This window comes from Talpa europaea (assembly GCF_964194135.1).
Source record: "Talpa europaea genome assembly, chromosome: 11".
In the NCBI taxonomy this organism is placed as follows: Eukaryota; Metazoa; Chordata; class Mammalia; order Eulipotyphla; family Talpidae; genus Talpa; species Talpa europaea.
The window spans coordinates 72,428,376-72,450,631 of NC_140078.1; the positions used below are offsets into that span (position 1 = coordinate 72,428,376).

Genomic DNA, 22,256 nt, shown 5'->3' on the forward strand with positions numbered 1-22,256 from the left:
AGGCACAAGGTTCCTCTGGGGCCTCCCAGTTTGTGCTTTGGGGACATTGCAGGTCTCCAGGGAGAGCTCTCCTGCCACATACCCAGTGCTCTGGGACCTGGGAGGCCAGGTAGGGGAGCTCCATCTGACGTTCAGGCTGCTTCCCCAGAGGAGGGTTCAGGAACATTCTGTTCTCAGAGCATAACAAAGCTGGGTTAACCCCAAGAGGATCCAGAAGAAAACTGGACCTCTTGGCTGCCTTGTTAAGAAAGATGTCCTCCAAGATGGTGGAAGGTCCCTTTCTCCCCTTACCCTCACCCCTGAGCACACAGGAAGCAGCTCTTATGGTATCTGCTGTCCCCAGAGGCTGGGGCCTACACCACACTGGATCTCTGCCCAGGATTGAGCCAACAGGGCCTGGTGGAAATGTTTGAAAGGCCTCAGAGATTTGGGCCAAGGGCATATTGGGGGTTTGGAAGCTAATGATTCTCTTTGGCAAGTATTTCAAAACTTCCCATTGTGAATGATGTTTTGTGTGGTGATACTACATGTGTGTGCAGGAGAAACCACAGTGGGGGCTTGTGGCCACACCTGCTGCTCCCCTTGGAGCAGAAGAGTCTGATTTTATCCTACACAGAAACAACTCGAACTGTATGTCAGGCCTGCCCTGAAAGCTCGCTGTGTGCCAGCACTGCTCAGAACACATCATGTACCTCATCACTAAGTCTACCCAAGACCTTGCAAGTCAGGTCTTCCTTATCGCCAGAAAAGTTCCAAGACCTGTCTCAGCTTATACAGTTTGTCAGTGTCCAAGCTCTTAACCACCAGACCAGACTGCCCAAAGAATAGCCTCTTCTGTCCATCCCTTTTAAAGTCGGCTTCCCAGCCAGCCCAGCCTGATGTGATTGGGTCTCAGGACCTGCCTCTTGCCACCTCTGGCTACTGCTCACAGTTACTTGTCATGTAATATCAATGCAGGGGGGCACAGTGTCAAGACTATTTCCCAAGTGCCTGCTTACCTGGCTGTCTCCTGGCCCTGTAGCCATATTACCATGACTACCTCTCCAGAAGAACTGGGGCAGGACCTCCAGACTTCACTCCAGTGACCCAAGGGACCCTATAGTACATTTTAGAGTTGCCTTTATGCAGGGATTCGTCTTTCCTAGTGACCTGATTTGCAAATGTCTCTACTCACAATAATTGGTCAAAGATGTAAAAGTCAAGCAGCACGTGTATGCACGTGCACACATGCACACGTGCACGCGCGCACACACACACACTTTAGGATTCTGCTGAGTCAAATTTTTTATTTTGTCACCAGGTAGCAAAGGTTTACTAGTGCATTCCAATGCCTCCCTCCATTCAGTTTCAACATTTACCACTCACATGCTGGCAGTGTAAGAAACTGATTCCCTAGGCATTCAGGCCCTTCCATTCGCCCCCACGGTGCCTTCTTTTGTGTTACTCCTTCATTTTTGCCTCAGTTCTCACCAGATCATCTGGCTCTCACCTCCCTCCACTTGGGTCACACTGTCTCTCTATTAGAATGTCCCTCCCCCACGACCAGGCAAATCACTGCTCTGGCCCTTCCCAGACCCTCCTTCAGTTCCCATGCAAGGGTACAGAAGTGGGTTCCTACACATTCTGTTCCTCTCAGCAGTTAGGAACACGGACTCAGGAGCCTCAGTATTTGGACTGAATTCCTGCACTACCTCTGACTAGCTCTGTGGTCTTGGGCAGTTTGCTTGACCTCTCTGTTTCAATGTTCTCATCTATAAAATGAGGTTGACCACATTCCTACTTCATAGGGAGTTGTGAGATAAAACATGTAGTAGAGGTGTGATGCGTGTAACTGTATAGTGGTGGAACATGGTAACATGCAGAGGTAGAACATGAATAGACCAGCGTGTATCCTGATAGTGTAGGAGATGAGGACACTCAGTCAACTTCTTCCTTGCCTGGGGAACCTCACTGTTAAGTGCCCTTTTGACCAATACTCCTTCAAGAAAGTGAACCAACACTGGTTGGCCAGGCAGTCTGAAGGACCAGGAGAGGCAGGCAAGGTCTCTGAAAAGGCTGGTGTCTTGGGCTCTCGTTAGTGGGGAGTCATCGGATGTCTTATCTGGTTTATTTTTCAGCTTTCTTCACTGCGGTTTGCCAGCAGGATGAAGCTGGTCACCACTGAGCCTGCCATCAATGAAAAGTATGACGCTGAGGTACATAGGGCTTGTGGGCAGGTGTCTCACTGCAGGGAAGGTGTGTGGGTTTGCTGCTTAGGTCACATGAGCCTGGCTTCCCTTCTTGTCTCAACCAAAGATACGCATGCAATCCTGGGCCAGTCCCTCTCCACTCTGGGACAGACCAGAATCTTTAGCTTCCCTAGAGACCCCTTTGGGGTCACTACAAAGGTCAAAGGGCTAGTCAGACTACTACCCAGTTCACTTGTGGGGCCCAGGGCCTCTAAGTGCCTCTAAGTATATGGGTGTCTATATAGCTAACTGTTTCAGACCAGAGCTGAATCAGTGGGCACCTTCTCTCAGACTCATCAGAACCTCTTTCCTCCCAATCTGAGTGACCCCTCCCAGCAAGCAGAGATAATTAGTCACAAGGAATGTTCAATTTCATCACTAACCAAGTGGTTAATGCAAATTCCCTGGAAACCTTAGTAGGATTCCATCCTCAGACTAGTACAAATTATTATTTTTATGACAGTACAAAATGATGGTTAGGGTGTGTAGAAATGGGAACACTTAACCTAATTATGATCAGAGTGCAATTGATACAACTACTTTGGCGAGCATTTTGGCAATAGCTAGTAAAGTAAAAACACATTTACCAATCAATAAGTTGGCTTTCCTTTTTAAGATGCTTGTGGAATCATAGTTACTGGAGACAGGAGACTGCGCATGCCCTAAATTCATGACAAACCAGTTCAACTTTCCAGATTCTAAATAATGGACCCTGTGGTTCTGTGGAACTACCTATGATTAGCAAGTTGAGGGGGTGGAAAGCTTAGGGGCAAAGATTCTTAAACTTGATGAGGCACCAGAATCACCTGGTAGGCTTGCTAAACTATAGGCCATGGGACACATTCTGAGAATTCCTAATTCCATTTGCCTGGGGTCTGGGATATGGCATGAGGGGATTTATTATTTCTAAGTTCCAGGTGATACAGCTGCTGTTATTCTGGGACCATGCTTGACTGGGATGTCTGGTTCCAAACCCCGTACTTGTCTTCATTAGCTCTGTAACTTCAGCCTGACACCCTTTCTAAGCCTCAGTTTCTTCATTTGTAAGTCAGGGAACTAACAATCCACTCTCAAAGAGCTATTGTGAAAAATAAGATAATGGGTAGAAATGTCTTAGCACGGTGCTGTTATAGAGTAAATACCTGTAAATATTTGCTAGCACTCTACTCACCTCTGCAGTTAGTGGGTATATTATATAACTTCTGGTATATTACATAACTTCCAGGTATCAAGTCCGGAGGTATTGTCTTGTATATAAGGAGACTTAAGAAAGAACTGGGCTGGTGGTGCTTATTATAACAATGAAACATTAGGAACATGACCTGCAGCCTTTAACAGGAGAATAGCTGAGTTATGGAGGGAGGAGCCAGAGCTAGAACCACCAGCGTGAATGTCTAAGTGAGAAAACAACTTGGGCATTGTGAGAACAGAATTGTAGCAGCTGTCCTTTACACCAAGTGTGAAAACCTGCAAGGTATGCTGGCTATCATTAAATGGTTATATGTGTGTGCAATGAAAGAAAAAATGTGTGGGAGTGAAAAGATTGAAAACCCCAATACCTCTGGGGTGGGGTTGCGGTAGGAGGGCAGGAAATGGACTTGGAGTGGAGAGGTGCAGGGGATTCACATTTATCTTAAATGTTTTACTTAAAAAGAAATAACTGAAGTCAGCATGGCATCGTGGGTTGGTCATCTCAGATTTTGTGGCTTTGTTTTCTGTATTTTCCACAGCTTGAAGCTTTTTGTATCTTTTTTTTTTTTTAATTTCTTTTGTGGTGTCCTCTTAGATCAGGACAATCACACTGCCACCTCTCAACCCAGCTGGGTGGGTATTGCAACTGATGGTAAGGATTTCATGATATTTAGTGTAATTTCTCTCTGGAAATCTGCATTACAGGTCCTGGACAGGTCAGTCTCCCTATCACTGAATGTGAATGTGTTTATAATCCTAAGCAATTTCCTTCACAGACATGAGTTCTTTTTTTTTTTTTTAAAGATTTATTTACACATACAAGAACTGGGGTACAGGCCAGAGGTGTGGGGGGAGGTTAGAGGAGTCACCAGAGTGGGGAACAGAACAGGCAGATTGACTGAAATACACTTCTGAGGGGAGCAGCGAGAGAGTCAGGAGAGGTCTGCTGTGCCATATGGATATCTCCCTGGTCGGGAATCGAACTCATGCTGCAGTGGCTGTGTACAGCTTCATAGGTTGCTTCTTAACCCCTTGTGCCACCAGGGAGGCCCTCAGACATGAGTTCTTGAGAGAGGTGCAGACAGTTATTTGGTCCTGCTTTCCCTGGACCGTAGCCAGTCTCTGCAGGTTGTTTCCAGCACCGTTTTCAGAACTGCTGCCTGTTTTCATTGGGGTAGAAAAGCTTCCGCAGGATCTCTGTGGCTAGCACGGCTGATCGTAAGGCTGGAGACTGGGTGGCTAGCCATCTCTGCCACCTGCTGTCTGTGCTGAGTTGCTCAGACTGAGACTCAGGGTATCATCTGTGACCAGGGAGCTTGAACTGCTGACCTCCAGTGACCCTCAGCTTTGTCAGTTCAGTCTAATTCTGTGAGGTGGTGTCAGAGTGAGCTGCACGCATAGATAGCAGAGAGACACTTGGGTATTCCACCCTGCCAAGAAAAAAATGCACCTGCAGATGGCAGTGGGGTCAAAATAGGGACACTTCTTAGAGAGCTACTCTCGGCCTGATGCGGATTTAAACAGAACTCTCCAAATTATATCATTATCATCATGATGGAAACATCTGACTGTTCAGGGAACATATATGCTTCCAAGGCATTGTCTTCCATCCAGAAGATGCTCCTGATTTTTGTAAAGGAGATGATCAACCAGAAGGTGCTGCCAGACCCTGTTCTATGGGGTTTGCTGTTCCAGCCCTATGTTTCCAAGCAGCTTCTCTCCAGTCAGTAGAAGTTGGAGCCACTAATCCTCCCTGTCATTAGGCAAGCCTCATCCATGCTCTTGTGGTGCACGATATGAAGGCTGATGAACTGTGAGGGCATATGGCCCATTTCCCCACATTGCCTGATTGACCAGAGGTTTAAACCTGGCTCCCCATGCCAGACTGGACAGTATCATCCAGCAAGAGGTCCCCAAAATCTCAGTCAGACTTTCCCTCACTGGCCAATGGTGTATTTTCTCGAGCTGAGATCCCTGACCTGGGAGGAGATGCAGGGGTTAAATAGGGGCTGAATTTTTCCTATTCACCACATAGGGAGACCACCTGGAGGAGACCGTCTTGGGATGCTCAGAGTGGCAAGAGCAAGGATTCAGACCCTTGTCATGTGCTTTGAGTTCAGGCTTTGTGCCTGAATTGCCACCGAGCCACCAGGGTGACAGGGTTTTGTCACCCTTTGCTGTAGACCAGTCATAGCCTTGGTCATGAGTCCCAGGATGCAGTTTATCAAGGGCTCCCCCCAGTGGTCATTTAAAAATGTTTATTCTTTTAGGCTGGGAACCACTTTTATTGGCTTGACTCTGTTAATACCTGCATAACTTTTGAAAATAAAATCTCATTGATTTGTTTAAAAAATATAAAATTTTGGGAGTACAGCTTCTCACACATAAGAAATAGGTAAGCTCTAGGACCCTCCCATCTGTGGATGAAGCTGGAGGACATGATGCTAAGTGAATAATACACACAAAGAAAAATACTACATGATCTCACATGTATGTGGAAACTAGAAAAGTCAAATTCATAGAGGTGGAAAGTAGAGCCATGCTTACTGAGAGTAGAGGCAATGTGGGGGACTGAGAGATGGGGAGATTTTGGTCAAAGGGTAGACATTTTCATATATAAGATGAGTAAGTATGAAGCTCTGATGTATAGCATGGTTGTATGTTATAGTTACTGTTAATAACTTGGTATTGTATATTAGAAATTTGCTAACAATAGCTCTCAGATACTCTTACCACCACATAGAAAAAGTAGCATCTAGGTGAGGAGGAGGGAATGTTGATGAGCATGACTCTGGTAATCATTACACTATACATCAGTATATCAAAACATCATGTCATAAGTATATACAATTTTTCTTGAATAAAAATTATAAAAAAGAGGAAATAGGTAAGTTCTGGAGCTTCACTGACAGTAACCACTACTCACAGTAAATTTACCCAGTTAAAATTAAATAAAATTTAAAATTCACTCTCTTGGTCGTACTGGTCACATTTCAGGTATTCAATAACTATATTTGACCTGAGGCACAGATAGAATGTTTCAAACATTACAGAAAGTTTTATTAGACATCACTGGTCTAGAGTATATTGGTGACATGTGCTATAAAAATGTTTAACATCACTTGTAGTCAGGGAAATGCAAATCAAAACTAACTACAATGAGATACCATCTTACGCCAGAGAGGATGGCACATATTAAAAAAAACTAGCAACAACAAATGTTGGGAAGATGTGGAGAAAAAGGAACTCTCCTGCACTGCTGGTAGGAGTGCAAACTGGTCCAACCACTGTGGAAAGCTCTGTGGAGATTCCTCAACCTGCTAAAGATGGAGCTTCCATATGATCCAGCAATTCCACTCCTAGGTATTTACCCAAAAGGACACAGAATCATTAATTCCAAAGGGCACCTGCACCCCTATGTTTATAGCAGCACTATTTACAATAGCTAAGCTATGGAACAACCCAAATGCCCAAAAATAGATGACTGGATCAAGAAGCTGTGGTACATATACACAGTGGAATATTACTCAGCAATCAAAAAAGATAAAAATAAAGATTTTTTTTTTTAAAAGACTGGGGTGGGTTGGGGAGAGGGCTGAAGTTTTACATGGGGTGACTGATGTGTGCTTAATTTAGAAAGCTTTTGAGCAACGGCTTAAAATTAAAAGCACTAAGGGAGTGGAACTAGCCATGGAACTACCTGAGAGAAGAATTTCCTCGGGCAGATTAGACATGCAATGCCGAGGTGAGAGGATGTCATTTTGGTGGGAGTGTGAGGTGGAAGAGAGGAGTAGAAAAGTAAGAGGTGATGAGGCAGGTCACACAAAGCCTCACAGATCTCTGTGTTATCCTACAGAAGCTTATAAGGTTTCAATTCAAAGATATAAATAAAATGTTCTTACAGCTTTGTTTGTAGCAGCTGAAAATAGGAGGTGACATACGTGACTGTCAGTGGGGAATGTTGATACATTTTGTGGTTGGGGAGGATGAGTGTAAAAGGTACACAGTTCCTGGAAAGCATCCTGGAGCTGTGGGCTGCACTGGAACAATGGGAAATACCTAGAGCTCCTGGGAGTTGGGATTTAAGGTGGCCCTCTGGGTGCCTGTGCTCACTGTGGTATCAGTCTCCTCCTCAGCTTTAAGAGGGAAAGGTCAGGGGATTCCTCCTTAAACCCTAAATTCACCCCAGTTGGGGAAAAGTCACTAGAGATCAGGTATCATCAGATGCTGAGATCACAGTCCATAGATTACCAGGAAGGACCAGGATATCTGGCCATAAGGAATGGGAATTGTGGACTTGATCTGACAGAGGCAGGGTGGCTTCTCTGACCCCTCCCCACCCAACTATATTTCACTGACAGCGAATGGTCAAGAATCTGGAGAAGGAGCTGGCACTACTCAAGCAGGAGCTAGCCATTCATGACAGCCTGGTAAGGGGCTAGAGATGGGGGGAAGGGATGTCTGGAGTGCTTGAGGGGCTGGAGTCAGGGTACCAGGTGGGCAGAGGGACTAGGATAAAGGGGGGCCAAGTAGGCAGAGAGACTGGGAAATCAGAGACTGGGGAAGGGGCCAGAGGAGCTGGGGGCCAGGGATGCCTGTGGGCAGGGGCATTGGGAGAGCAGGAGGATGTAGGCAGGATTGTCAGAAAGTCAGAGAACTAAGGCAGGCAGAGTCAGGGGAACCAGGGGAAGGGGGCTTAAAGGTCTGGTAGGTAGGGATACAGGAGCAAAGAGTATGATGGGTCAAGGTCAGAGGAGATGGGGATGGGGGGAGCAGGGTAGCATAAGGTCAGGGGAGGCCATCTACATAGTATGGTGGCCATCTAGAATGATGTTTATTATCCAGAGGGGCCTCCAGGCAGAGGCAACCCCTTTCTGTGGCCCTCATACTATAGGCTGCCAAGTCTCAGCCAGCAGAATCCCTTTGCTTGGAGTAGCAGGACCCATGCTGAGCAGCCTTTCCTTACTCCCTCATCCAGTGATCCCTTAACAACTTAAGCACCTAGTGAGTCAGGCCCTCTTCTCCAGGACCTGATAGTGTAGGGAATGGAGCCAGTGTGGGCAGCCAGCCAAGGCCTGTGCCCAACCTCCCCACTTGGTTCTCAGAATGACCCCTGTTGTCCCTATTTGGGATCAGGTGCTTGGAACCTATTAACATGTTCTTCATTTTCCTTCAAGGCCAACCGAACCCTTGTGAACTATGACCCCCTGGATGAGATTCAGATTGCAGAGATCAACTCCCAGGTGCGGAGGTACTTGGACGGCACACTGGATGAGATTGATGTAAGGACCCCCTTCTTGGGACCACCATGGCCAGCAGGCCTGGGCACCCTGTGTTAGGCTTGCCTCAACTTGTGCTATGCAGGCCTCAGAATTTCATACTCAGTGGGTACAGTGGGCATAGGGTGAGGAGTGCCAAATCCCTGGCCTCAGGGGCCCTTCAGCCCACCAGGCTTCAGCTTCCATATTTAGGATTACAAGACTGTGGGTACCCACGGAATAGTCAACTGCCTTGAACAGCCTTGATCACACAGGAGGTGGTCCATCACTGGGAACATAAAGAAAGGCCCTGGAGTTAGGCTTCTTGGTTTGAATCTCAGCTCAGCTGTCTCTTTGCTAGTGACCTTAGCCAGCTGTCTCTTTGCTAGTGACCTAAAGTACTTAACCTCAGGTACTGTGATGGCCTCACTTATTCAGTGGGGTGGGAATCCAAGCTGGGATTATAATTGAGCTCATCTCAGGTGCTTAGCTGTACCAGGCAAAGTGAAGCCTTTAAGCGATGATGGGCAAGAAGGAGACACAGGGAAGGCCTCTCAGGGGAAAAGATAGATTCTGTTTTTATAGCACAGGCCATCAACCCCTCATCTGGGAGCTACATGGTGGATCCCTTGGCATGTTACTGTGGGCAGCTCCAAGAGGCAGGCCTGGGACAACTAAGGGGTGGGTTCTTCTGGTCTTCCCAGCAGGGGTAGCCCCAGATAGACCTAGAGCCAAGGAGGCTGATGACCTTCCTCCAACCATAGATGTGTCTGAGTCTGTACCCACACAGAAAGGTTCACAATGGAAACTTTTGGAATCAGAAAAGAGCCAAGGACAATATGTTTTATTAAAATATTTTTCTTAGTATTTTCAAGCACTAGAGTTATTTCAATTTTATACAGATCTTCACTAAGGAAAGGTGATTGTTTTTATGGCCCAAGTAAGTACTTAGTTTTAAAATTATTGATCAGCCATTTCTCTGTTCTTGAGGGCTTGCTCTGTTCTTGAGGAGAAGCGGTTTGCAGATGTCCCATTCTCAAGACAGATGGTCCAAGGGATGAGCCAAGGGATTCTGGTTTCTCAGCTAACATAGACACAGGCTCAGTCCCAGGGTGTCTAAGGTTTAACCTCTGCCTTGTTTTCTTCCCTCCAGATTATCAACCTCAGACAGATCCAGGAGGTGTTTAACCAGTTCCGAGTGGTTTTGAGGTAATGGACCCTCCTCACTCCAATATCAGGCTGTCATTTCACTGTCAATGGCTTGGACATCCTCCTCAAGCGCACTGCCCTGGCTCTCATCTGAGGGGCCAGATGTGTCCTTGGAGCATGCTCAGGCTCTGCAGTCCCTGACAGTCTCTGCCCCTGAGCTCTCAGATCCTCCTGCCCTGTCCTTTCCCTGGGGGAAGCAGGGAGGATAGCCCTCCAATTAATGGCTACTCGAGGAGGAGGTGATCCCTGGTGGATGTTTCCTGAGTTCACTAATTGGACAGGAGTCTATGGAGTGCCAGCCCTGCATGTGGCTGATGCAGGGCGTGGTGAATACTCCCTGCCCCCATCTCCCTCTTCGGGAGGCATTTGAGATTTACTTGGGTACAGACATAGCCTAAGTGACTCACGCTGTTTTCACAGAAGCTGGTTCAATGATTTTGAAGGGGCTGTTAGAGACAGAACCTAGACAGGGAATCGTGATCCATGGCAGGTTTATAGTCCTTGTTAAAGGTCATCTTGGGGCGATGTACTTGGCACATAAGGGTGGCCCCTGCAGATTCTTTGGCTTTGGGGCTGGACAGTGGTGTGTATATTGGGGAGTCCTGGGCTGGACAGTGGGCGCAAAGTGGAGTGGTGGACATGGAATGAGCTTGTTTTGTCTGACCCGGTTCATGATGAGGGCATAGCTCAATCACAAGGGGCCATGCCCAAATGACTTCTAATTCCAGTGCTTGGTTCTTTTTTTTTTTTTTTTTTTTGGGGGGGGGGTGGGACCCTCACTGGTGGCCAGGGATCGAACTGGCGCCGCAGAGGCTGCGGGCAGCCTCGCAACCCAGCACTCAACCGCTGCGCCACCAGGGGAGGCCCACTTGGTTCTTGCCTTGGTGGGTTTATGGCTCCAGGTGAAAGGTGTTCTCTCATTCTCTCTCCCAAGCCACCAGGAACGGGAAATAGAATCCACTTTACGCAGGAAGTACACCCTCATAGACAGGAATGACTTTGCAGCAATTTCTGCTGTCCAGAAGGTAAGCACAGTCGCCTCCTGTTGACAGTTTTCGATTGAAATTTTTCCATCCCCAGACCTTTCCAGAGGTAACAGTGTCCTGCATTAAAGCAGATCTAGCATTACAACAGATAAAGTTAACACCAAGATGAACATGGGGTGACTCATATGAATTCAAGATGGTCTTCATAAGTTAAAGACAGAGCTAATAGGAAACGATTCCTGGAGTTAGTCCAATTAGTTAGGCCTAATAAAGATATTAGGCCTTAATATCTTCAGGGAATGAGACACCGAACCAGTGTGAGGAGTTGACATGGGAAAACAGACATTTGATAAGGTGATCAGAGACAGTTCTGTCGGGGATAGCCTGAAGCTGACAGCAGCAGCAGATATAGCCCAGTGTGTTGGATGAACATGTCTGTCTAAGCCTTTGACCCTATACTCTTGGGGACTCAAACCCTTAGTCTAACCCACAGCCCTGTGTCTGGCCTCTATCCAGGCAGGGCTCATGGATGCTGACGGGCACCTAGTGGGAGAGCCTGATGGACAAGGCTTTGGACTTGGGGCCGTCCCTTTCTCTTCCAAACCTGGGAAGAAATCAAAGTCCAAAAGGACGCCTAAAGACCAGCTCAGGTGAGTGAACTGTGGCTGCTCTACCTGCTTAGCACCTGGCTTTTCTTGGCTGGTGAAAGGACACAAGCTGTCCCCCTGGTGCCATAGCTACTGAGTAGTCACAGTGGACGTCACTACTGCCAATACTAGCAACATCTGTGGGGCTCAGACTGGGTCCTGTCACGTCTCATCACTTTTTAGGCAAGACCTGTTTGTGTATGCAAAGTGGGAAGAGTGTCAGGGTTCACTTTATGAGCTGCCCTCCTTGGGAGTTGTGTGTAGCAGTGAAGAGCACAGGCCCTGGAGGTGACACTTGGACTCATCTCTAAACTTCTTTCACCCCAGGGGTTCCCTTGTGTGAGGTATGAAGGCCTATCTGTGCCTCCCCTTCCTAATCCCTAAAATGGTAATAATAGCTTCAAAGTCATTGAGGTTGTTGTGAGGATGAGCAAGGAAATGCAGACCCTATCCGTGGACGTTATCTGTTGTTACTGTACTGTTATCACTGGTAAAAACACAGGTCAAAGCTGATTATAGAAGACTGTCACATGCTGGACAGTTGCCCCTGGCCTCCTCTGCCTCTTCAGGAAGGGCAGTCATGCCCTAGCCCTCTCTGTGCTGCCTCTGGGTAATCAATGCAATAGTAGATGAGTTGAGGCTTGCAAGAAGAAAGGAGGAAACAGTGGAAAGAGCTGTGGGAATCCTCCTGCTCAGATGTGCCTCTGGAAGGGAGGACCCTTTGGTGCCATCATTCAGAGAGGGAGGCTGGCTGCTTTCCTGACAACTGCTGTGGGCCCTGACGTAGGCAGGGAGAGCAGGCCATGGACTGGTCAAGCAGCAGCCAGACCAGCTTTACCATTACCAGACAGACCCACCTGAGAGGGGCTCTGCCACTCCTTCCCAGGTAGTAGCCTACTGACAAATATCTCAGCAGGGCCTCCCCAGTGGCGCAGAGGTTGAGCGCTGGGTTGCGAAGCTGCCTGCAGCCTCCGCGGCGCAGGTTCAATCCCCGGCTGCTCCCCGGCCACTGGAGGAGGGTCCCACATGGCGTGCAGACCTCTCCTGCCGCCCGCTGCTCCCCTCAGCAGTGTCCTTCGGTCCTTCTGCCTGCTCTGCTCCCCGCTCTGGCTCTGGTGAAGTCTCTCACCCTCCCGCGCTTCTGACTGTACTCAGTGCATGTATAAACAAAGCAAGCAAACAAATAAACAAATAAATAAAAACATGCCTCTATTAAAAAAAAAAAAAACACAAAACAACCAAATATCTCAGCAGCTATGGTTTTCCTGAAAGCCTTGAAGCCCAGCTTAGAGGTCCACATGTTTTCTAAACCTGGAGACTACCCATTCTTCCCAGGAGTCTCCTGCTGAGACTGCTAAAGGGAGGGCTCCCTGTTCTGATAGGAGAGAGAAAAAATGCTCTCCTCTTCCTCCCTACCACAGGGCTTTAGGCTGTGCACTTTCCTTTCTGACCTGGGTATGTGACCAAGATAGGATCTGAGTGGGATGGGGCTTCTGGTACATTAGGGCTAGGAAAGGTCACTCCTCACAGCACCTGAGACATCTCCTAGCCATGACTGAGCTCTAAGGTCTCCTTGCTTTCTTCCAGCTCCTCAACAAGAAAAGAAGGTGCCAGCAGCCCTGTGAGTGGCAAGGACTTGGATGTGACCATCTCTAAGACCCAGCTGACTTTACCCTCCAAAGATGGAGATGTCAAAGACATGCTTCTGCGGGACAGGGAGACTTCCAGCACTGAGCCGCTGCCCTCAGATTCCCCAAAGGAGGAATTACGCCCACCCAGGTGACCATTTAATGTTAGCTCTTTTACCAGATCAACCCAAGTCAGAGTGTGATCCTCAGCATGTAATGAGTGACTGCAAATAGGAGAGAAATGAAATTTGGGATGATGGGCAAATACTAGGGGCACAGCCCAAACAGAATCATGATGGCTTTCACACATGCCAAATGGCCCCACCTCAGGAGTCATGTAAGACAATACAATTACACATGGATTCATTTTGATCTTGCAGATAACAATTATTTAAATCATTACATTTTTTTGTTTTAAAGATTCATTTATTTATGCATACAAGAGCTGGGGTGTAGGCAGAGGTGCGGGGATAAGAGGATTCACCAGAGACAGAGTTGGGAGCAGAACAAGCGGATCTACTGAAACACACTGCTGAGGGGAGCAGTGGGCAAGACAGGAGAGATCTGCTGCGCCATGTGGGTCACCTCCCTGGGCAGGGATCGATTCATGCTGTATTGGATGTGGATTGCTTTATAGTGCTGACACTTAACCCCTTTAGGGCCAGGGAGGCCCCTAAATCATTACATTTATATATTTAAAAAAAAAACTAATTCAATTTAAAGGTGCAGGATTCTCCAGGTGGAACACCCCTTTCCCCAGCAACTAGCTCTTCTCTCTGGAGAGTCAGTAATTGAGTTTCGGTTTTTATTAAAGATTTAATTATTGGGGCCTCCCCGGTGGCGCAGCGGTTGAGTGCTGGGCTGTGAAGCTGCCTGCAGCGTCTGCAGCGCCGGTTCGATCCTGGCCATGGGGCGAGGGTCCCACATGGTGCGCAGATCTCTCCTGCCGCCTGCTGCTCCCCTCAGCAGTGTATTGTCAGTCTGCCTGTTCTGTTTCCCGCTCTGGCGAATTATCTCACCCTCTCGCACTTCTGACTTTACCCAGTGCCTGCATAAACATTTAAATAAATAAAATCTTAAAAAAAAAAAAAGATTTAATTATGCACAAAAGAGCTGGGGTGTAGGCCAGAGGTATGGGGGTGTGTGAGAAGATTCATCAGAGACAGAGTGGGGAGCAGAACAGGCAGATTGAATGAAATACAATGCTGAGGGGAGCAGTGGGCGAGACAGGAGAGGTCTGCTCTGCCATGTAGGTTAGCTCCCTGGCTGGGGATCGAACTCGTGCTGTAGTGGTTGGTGATAGCTTTATAGTGCTGAGACTTACCCACTGCACCACCAGGGAGGCCCCAGTAATTGAGTTGTTAGGACTCTATTCTGAGGAAATAATTATATAGACCAAGATTTATATAAAAAGATGTTCAGGGGCTCCCTGGTGGCACAAGGGGTTAAGAGTCAGCACTGTTGTGCCCAAGATCAGCAGACTCGGCAAGCATAGCCTCCAAGAATCCAAAGACAGCTAATGCAAATGCAAAAGGGAGTTTATTACGGGCTCGAGTCCGGACACCTACCAACGCAGTGGCAGATAGCGAGAGCCCCGAACAGAGGAAGCAGGGGTCTATTATAGGGTCATGAGCGGCGCGAATTTTGAAAGAAGCTGGCAATTACTCATTGGCTACTACAAAGGCATTTTGGCGCGCACGGTTATAGTTTCAAACTGATTGGATGGTTAGTGATGCTGTCCCATTTATGGATAGGACTGCCCTCATTGGCGGCTGGGGTGGTCTGCTTTTTCGTCACCAAGTGGAGTGAGGGTTGTGACTATTGAACCTATCTCCGGAATGTGGCTGTACAAGGACTAACATATCAAGGTGGAGGATATACAAAATGGCAGAACCTTGGCTAAGCTTGGTTCCACAAGCACTATGAAGCAATCCACATGAATTTGATCCCTACCCAGGGAAGTGACCCACATGGTGCAGCAGATCTCTCCTGTCTCGCCCGCTGCTCCCCTCAGCAGTGTATTTCAGTCAATCTGCCTGTTCTACTCCCCATTCTGTCTCTGGTGAATCCTCTCACCACCCTCACACCTCTGGCCTGTACCCCAGTTCTTATATGCATAAATAAATCTTTAAAAAATTAAAAAATAAACAAAAAGATGTTCACTGCATCATGAATTTAAAAAGCAAAAAAAATTTGGGGGGGAAACACCTTCAAAAGCCACATTCTAGAGAGACACTATGAATTCTTTCTGCCCCTAGAATATACAGGGATGTGCATGATGAATCCTTCGCCCCCGCCAAAAACATTTTTAAACATTCAGAGAAGTTGATAAAATTGTGCAGGGAATATTCTTGATTCTACAGTTAACATGTTACTGTACTTGTTTCATCATGTGTCCATCATTCTCTCCCTCCCTTTATCTAGGTTTTGGATGCATTTCAAAGTAGTTGCACACAGCCCACTTCTCCCTGCCTCAACACTTCATCTTGCACCCCATTCACTAGTGTTGGTAAAGAGTTTTTAGTAGCATGAAATAGTATAAAACTGAATTAGTATAAACCTTTTTCACTTTTGTGAAAAAAATTATACTGCTTGACCTCAAACATTTAAAAATCTATCAAAGTGTCGAAGGAGATACACCACTGTGTGGTTGTCAACAGGTACTGAGTGGTTTCTTTTGTGTTGTTTTCCTGATTTTTAAACTTTTCCTTGCTTTCCATAATGGCCATGTGCCTTTGTGGGCGGAGTGAAACAGAAATGAAGGTGTAATTCCTACACGGGCTTAGCTCCTGTCTGGGGTGGTGGTACCTAGGAAGGTCACCAGGGAGCAAAGATGAAATGCCTGGTGACTCAAGAACAGCTGCTCCTTTTTCTCCTGCTCCCCTGTCTTCAGGCCCAGCACCCCACCCTCCAAGCCTGTGGCCTTTGAGGACTTTAAGAATGAGCGAGGTAGTGAGATCAACCGCATTTTCAAAGAAAACAAATCCATCTTGAATGAGCGGAGGAAAAGGGCCAGTGAGACTACACAGCGAATCAATGCCATCAAGCGGGAAATGGATGTGACCAAGGAGGCACTAAATTTCCAGAAGTCACTTCGGGAGAAACAAGGTAAATGTAATGGGAAGAGACTAGGGGACAGTGGTATATGGGTCCTCTTGCTCCAAATGGAGTACCCCTGGTGCAGAAGGACTGAGATGAGTGGGGACCGCCCAAGGATGCTGAGGTACAGCTCTCCTCCCTGGGTTATCATTTGGCTCTAGTCAGCCCTGGAAAGCCACAGAGTCCTCCTCTGTCACCCAGCTTCTGCCTGTGAATCCCCCGTTGCTGTGTAATCCCAGGCTTAGATGCCGGGCCTCCTCCTGATATGCTGATCTCCGAGGAGAAACAGGTCTGATTGTGGTGGGGTGCTGGTGGAGACCATGAAACTGAAAGACCTTAAAAGGTCTGTGCAGAGAGATCATGACCGGAGGAGATAGCTAACAGCACAGCTGACTCCTGCCCTCCTGGAGCCCTCTGACAGTCCCATAGCATGATACAGATCTCTGATTGTCTAACAAGAAGGTAGCTGGCAACTGTTGAAATCTTCAAGAAGACAATTTGAAATGTGAATTTACATCCATTGTTATGGATAAGGAACCTTGACCAAGTGACTGGTGGTACTAGCCAGTGATGGCAGTTCATGGACATAACTTACAAAAAAAGGAAATGTCATAATAGAGGTGCTTACTGAATGTCTTTAGCTGATGAGGTTTAAGATCAAAATAAGCATGGAGCATGGACCCTCTCTATCCTCTCCTCTGTCCCCCCTCCTGTTTGTCCTAAAAACTCCAGTATGGACTCTCTGACCTGAGTTCCCTTTCTCCATAAGATATATATTGGCAGGCTGTCTCCTTGTACTTTGCACAGCGCCATGCCAAGCCCAAGTCCGTCCTATGGTCTCTGGTCTGTGTGCTTTGCCAGCACTCTCTCCGGAATGTCTTCTTCCCCGCACCCAGGTGAACACTACATTCCCTGATCTCTCCGTCACCCTGCAGGTGAGTATGAGAACAAGGGGCTGATGATCATTGATGAGGAGGAATTCCTGCTGATCCTGAAGCTCAAAGATCTCAAGAAGCAGTACCGAGCTGAGTACCAAGACCTTCGAGACCTCAGGGCTGAAATCCAGTACTGTCAGCACCTGGTGGATCAGTGTCGCCACCGCCTGCTCACAGGTATGCCATTTGGGAAGGCTGACTAGCAATCTCAGATCCTGGGAGGCATAGGGCAGAGTCATAGCCTGGGTTCTAGATGTGACTTCAGAGCCTCTTTCTGCAGAGGCAGGGGCCAGGCAGGGGCTTCAAATGTGTGTCTTCCAGGACTCTTAGGGTGGGAGGAGATGGGGACAGGAAGTGAACAGAGCATGACACTGTGACAGGCACACAGTGCCTTGACCTGCTTCCTCAAAGACTCCCCCATACCTCATAGTACCATCCCCCTGCCTCTCTGCAGAATTTGACATCTGGTACAATGAATCCTTCTTCATCCCTGAGGATGTACAGGTGGCACTGAAGCCAGGTGGCAGCATCCGGCCAGGCATGGTGCCTGTTAGCAGGATCGTGTCTCTGGTGAGTGGCACAAGGGCAGGAATGAGGACAGTGGATAAGCATGGAGCAGTTGGCAATGCCCCTTGTGTTCTCCCCACAAATGAGCAGTGTCTGGACTGCTTGCAGCCTCTCCTGTGGCTGGCCTGGGCAGGTGGGCAGGTACAGGTCTCTAGCTATCAAGAATGGGGACAAAGAAAACACCACTTGCTGCTACCACCTTTCTGGGGTGGCTCATCCTGCCCAGATGGCAGTTAAAGGATGCTGTGATGACAGTGGCAAGCACAGCTGGGCAGTTTGGCTGCTCCGGGTGGAGATTCGTGAACCCAGCCAGTGGCTGCCCTGATGCCCTATAGGCCCCACCTGCTGCATCCCAACACTGCCAAACTGAAGGGACTGTGCTGAGTTGGGCCTCTCCTAGGGAGAAGATGACCAGGACAAGTTCAGCCAACTACAGCAGAACATGCTTCCTGAGGGCCCTGATTCCGTCTCCTTCTACAATGCCAAAGTAAAGACAGAACAGAAGGTAATAAAGGGGTTCATGTCTCTAAGAAGGCAAGGCTTTAGGGACCTCATTATTGGGACACCCAGGATCACACTCCCCACTACAGAGAGGTGAAGGAAGACTGTGTCTGGAGAAACTAAAAGTTAGTGGTTATCTTCTGCCAACTCCAAGGTCCTGGCACTAGGCTAGAACCAACAGGGGTCCCACAGACCATGGCCAGATGCTAAGTTGACCCTTGTGTGATTCACAACCCAGGACAGAGTCTGGGGATCTCCTGAGGACACTGTCCATCACGGGGGACCTCTCCAATGGTGACAGGGTACAGAGGACCACATGAAGCTAAGGCAAAGCTAGATATGGAGTTGGCTGTGAGCTGGAGTAGAGAGTTTCCACTCTGCAGAGGCCCAGCATGGAGCCAGAACACAGAAGACCTGTGTGCTGTGCGCGTCTCTGAGTTCAAAGATAATTCTTACACAGCAGATAGCATCTACACATGGAGGGACTCTCCAAGTGAGCTCAATCTTTTGAAAGCATTTTTGTGGTATTTATTTACATTTATTTACATTTTTGTACATTTTACAGGTGATACATTCTGTTTAAACACAACTTGAAAGTACAAACACCAGGACCCAACCCCCTCTGGCAGGGTACCCATCACTTGTTTCTAGAGTTCCCCCTATATCTTGCTTTTCCCACTTAAAAGTACACCCTGTAGATTGCTCCATCTCAACTCACAGGTGCTTCTATGTTCTGTTTTACAGTTGCACAATAGCTGGAGAGTGTATCAAAATTTATTCAAGGGATAAACTGAGGGATATTTAGGAGGTTCCATTTTTTTACTATTATAAATATTTCTGTGATAACTTGATAATTTGTGTGAATGCAAATTCACACAGGTGAATATACATGAAAGGCTAGTTTGTAGAAATTAATTTCTTGGTCAGAAGGATATTTGCAATTTTGGATGGTGCCAAATTGCCTTACTAGAGCTAGACCCCACAGCAGCATATGTGGGATTGTTCCCCTACAGTCTCACCCACATGTATAATTCCACTTTTTAATTTTATTTATTTATTTATTTAAATATTTATTTATTCATGCCTACAAGAACTGGGCTACAGGCCAGATGCGTGGGAGGGTGAGAGGATTCACCAGAGACAGAGCAGGGAACAGAACAGGCAGACTGATGAAATACACTGCTGAGGGGAGCAGCGGGTGAGACGAGAGGTCTGTGGCTCCATGTGGGACCCTCGCCGGCTGGCTGGGATCGAACCCTCACTGCAGAGGCTGCGGACAGCTTCACAGTACTGCAATCAACCGCCTGTGCCACCAGGGGAGGCCCGACATTTTTATTTTTATTTATTTATTTTTTTAAGATTTATTTATTTATTTATACAAGAACTGGGGTACAGGTCAGAAGACTAGGAGGGTGAAAGAATTCACCAGAGACAGAGCGGGGAGCAGAACAGGCAGACGGACCAAAGACACTGCTGAGGGGAGCAGTGGGCGAGGCAGGAGAGGTGTGCCCCGACATGTGGGTATCTCCCTGGCCTGCGGGGAATCGAACTGGCGCTGGGGATGCTGCGGAAAGCTTCATAGCACGGCGCTCAACCGGCTGCGCCACTGGGGAGGCCCTGTTTTTATTTTTAATCTGAAAGGTGAAAAATGGTCTCTTAGTGTAACTTTAATTTGCATTTCTCTTACTAAAGTCAAGTTTCTTTTCATGTGCTTAAAGACTTTATTTCCCGTAAATTCCTCGTATTTTTTACCTGTTTTTCTATTGGTAATAGGTTTTTTCTTTTTAATGTGTAGAAACTTTTTAAATATTGGGGAGATTAACTCTTTATGAATTGCAAATATTTTTCCTTTTTTTGGGTAATTTTCTTTTTTTTTTTAAGATTTATTTATTTATTTATGCATAGAAGAACTGGGGTGTAGGCCAGAGGTGCCAGGAGTAAGAGAATTCACTAGAGATAGCGTGGGGAGCAGAACAGGCAGATCCATTGAAATACACTGTTGAGGGGAGCAGCGGGAGAGACAGGAGAGGTCTGCTGCATCATGTGGGTCAGCTCCTTGGCCGGGGATAGAACTCAGGTTGCAGTGGCTGGTGATAGCTTGATAGAGCTGAGACTTTAACCCTTGTGCCACCAGGGTGGCCCTTTTTTGCTAATTATCTTATTGATTTTTATGAAGGCAAGTTTATTAGTCTTTCCTTTCCTGGTTTCTAGATTCTGTGTCATAATTAGAAAGCCCTGGGGCCTCCCCGGTGGCGCAGTGGTTGAGCGCTGGGTTGCGAAGCTGCCTGTGGTCTCTGCGGCGCCAGTTCGATCCCCAGCTGCTCCCCGGCCACCGGAGGAGGGTCCCACATGGCGCGCAGACCTCTCCTGCCGCCCGCTGCTCCCCTCAGCAGTGTACTTTGGTCCTTCTGCCTGCTCTGCTCCCCGCTCTGGCTCTGGTGAATTCTCTCACCCTCCCGCGCTTCTGACTGTACCCAGTGCATGTATAAACAAAACAAAACAAACAAACAAACAAACAAATAAATAAATAAATAAAACATGTCTCTCTAAAAAAAAAAAAAATTAAATTCCTTTAAAAAAAAAAATGAAAGGGCCTCCCCTGGTGGCGCAGCAGTTGAGCGCTGGGCTGCGAAGCTCTGCAGCGCTGGTTCGATCCCCGGCCACTGGCGAGGGTCCCACATGGTGCGACAGACCTCTCCTGCCGCTCCTGCTGCTCCCCTCAGCAGTGTATTTCATCAGTCTGCCTGTTCTGTTCCCTGCTCTGGCTCTGGTGAATTCTCTCACCCTCCCGCATTTCTGACTGTACCCAGTGGTTGCATAAATAAAATAAATAATAAATAAATCTTTAAAAAAAAAAAAAATGAAAGCCCTGACTGAGTGGACCCTTGGAATATGTATCCCTCCTTCCAAGTAAGCTTGCCATAACATTTTAAAATACTTTTACACACTTTGTTTAGGGTGAAAGAATGAAAGAATTGAATGGAACATTATTCCTCATCAAATTGGGACTAGTCAAGAGAGAATCCTGTGCCCAAACTGTGATATTTGCAGGAAAAATGATGGACTGAACAGGTGTGGTGTGATTTCTCAGTCCTTTTTAAGTTTGTGCCCTTTACTCAATCACTGTTTTCTCCCCTTTCCTATGTCCAGCACAATTACTTGAAAACCATGATGGGCCTCCAGCAGGCACATAGAAAATAAGGATTTATCGCCAGTGCCTTGAAGGACAAATCTCCCAGCAATACCTGCCTGCTAAACCACCTGCCCAGAGCTCCAGCAACTCTGCCCCAAGGCTGGGGCCCAGCCAAGAGAACACACAATGGCCTGTCTGCCAGGAAGAACATCCTTGAAGGCATCTTTACAGAGCATTTCAGTTTCAATTCATTGTCTTATATGCAGGGGCAGGATAAAATAACTTTCTAGTTTGGACTTTAGTGCTTATCTAAGAACTTTATTTTATTTCCTGTATGTACAGGTTGGGTCATAACCGAGGAGTCTCTAGTAAGAAAGTGAAAAAGTCGCTCAGCCACGCTCTTCCTAGTAGGCTTTTGTCCCACTGGCAAACTGTTTCCTTTCCTGGTGGACATCCTGGGGGTAAGAGGGGTCTGAGGAAACTTGGTGGTCACAGCTCCCTCAGACCATAAGTTTTCTCATGGCATCTCTATGTTCTTGAGCTGGTGAAGGCAAGAGAAGGCCCTCCTCCTCAGTACCACGGGAGGATTAGGTCAAGGTGGAACAGATATTTATCTCAAATTAAGAAGAGGCTTAAAATAAGAGGGGTCCTACCATGATGTTAGCCGTGAGAGCCCATAGTGGGAGGCTGATTGATAAAGAGGTTACAGAACATGTACTTCATCGAAGTTTGAACTGGATGGCATCCATCCAATCAAAGACCCTATGATTCTGTTCTTCTGCCCATCACTGAACAAATGAAGAAGTGCTTCATTGAACAGAAAAAGCAAAAATGCTTTCCTTGAGGTCTCTGCACTCTCTCCTCTCCAGCTCCT

General features: G+C 47.3%; 1 protein-coding gene across 4 annotated transcripts in view; it reads left to right on the forward strand.

Annotated features, from left to right (window-relative positions):
- KIF9 (kinesin family member 9) overlaps positions 1–21,450 on the forward strand; it is a gene marked incomplete at both ends in the record, with an annotated part of 38,055 nt that extends 16,605 nt beyond the window's left edge. For 2 of the 4 annotated variants that reach the window (XM_084247084.1, XM_084247086.1), the window contains 12 exons: positions 2,118–2,195; positions 7,781–7,849; positions 8,597–8,701; positions 9,831–9,886; positions 10,821–10,911; positions 11,389–11,522; positions 13,107–13,298; positions 16,041–16,255; positions 17,182–17,358; positions 17,636–17,751; positions 18,149–18,253; positions 21,400–21,450. In XM_084247084.1, coding sequence (XP_084103210.1) covers positions 2,118–2,195; positions 7,781–7,849; positions 8,597–8,701; positions 9,831–9,886; positions 10,821–10,911; positions 11,389–11,522; positions 13,107–13,298; positions 16,041–16,255; positions 17,182–17,358; positions 17,636–17,751; positions 18,149–18,253; positions 21,400–21,450 — 1,389 coding nt within the window. The remainder of the gene's footprint in view (positions 1–2,117; positions 2,196–7,780; positions 7,850–8,596; positions 8,702–9,830; positions 9,887–10,820; positions 10,912–11,388; positions 11,523–13,106; positions 13,299–16,040; positions 16,256–17,181; positions 17,359–17,635; positions 17,752–18,148; positions 18,254–21,399) is intronic. The other 2 variants (XM_084247085.1, XM_084247087.1) reach the window with 1 other exon arrangement.
- Positions 21,451–22,256: the final 806 nt, after the last annotated feature.